Genomic DNA, 208 nt, shown 5'->3' on the forward strand with positions numbered 1-208 from the left:
GCCTCAGGCCCACCAGAGGAGCCGCCCGGGTTGTCCCCTGCGTCCTCAGCACACACCTTAACACCTGCGCAACCGCTCTCTTACAGAAACATGTTTCCTTCTAACCTGGTCGAGGCTTCGTTCCAGCAGGTGAGTTCAGCCACTGCCGCAGCAGGCTGGGACAGTGCTCAGCCGCCCTTCCAGTCCAGGGGCTCATCCCCCCCTACCG

At 63.0% G+C, this 208-nt stretch overlaps 1 protein-coding gene across 1 annotated transcript in view; it reads left to right on the top strand.

The window, feature by feature from the left end:
• Positions 1-208, top strand: part of LOC104497011 (excitatory amino acid transporter 5-like) — a gene marked incomplete at its 5' end in the record, with an annotated part of 12,575 nt that overhangs the window by 3,167 nt on the left and 9,200 nt on the right. The window contains one exon of the mRNA XM_010140220.1: positions 87-129. Coding sequence (XP_010138522.1) covers positions 87-129 — 43 coding nt within the window. The remainder of the gene's footprint in view (positions 1-86; positions 130-208) is intronic.

The sequence above is a fragment of the Buceros rhinoceros genome, unplaced genomic scaffold (assembly GCF_000710305.1).
Source record: "Buceros rhinoceros silvestris isolate BGI_N320 unplaced genomic scaffold, ASM71030v1 scaffold14987, whole genome shotgun sequence".
Lineage (NCBI taxonomy): Eukaryota > Metazoa > Chordata > Aves > Bucerotiformes > Bucerotidae > Buceros > Buceros rhinoceros.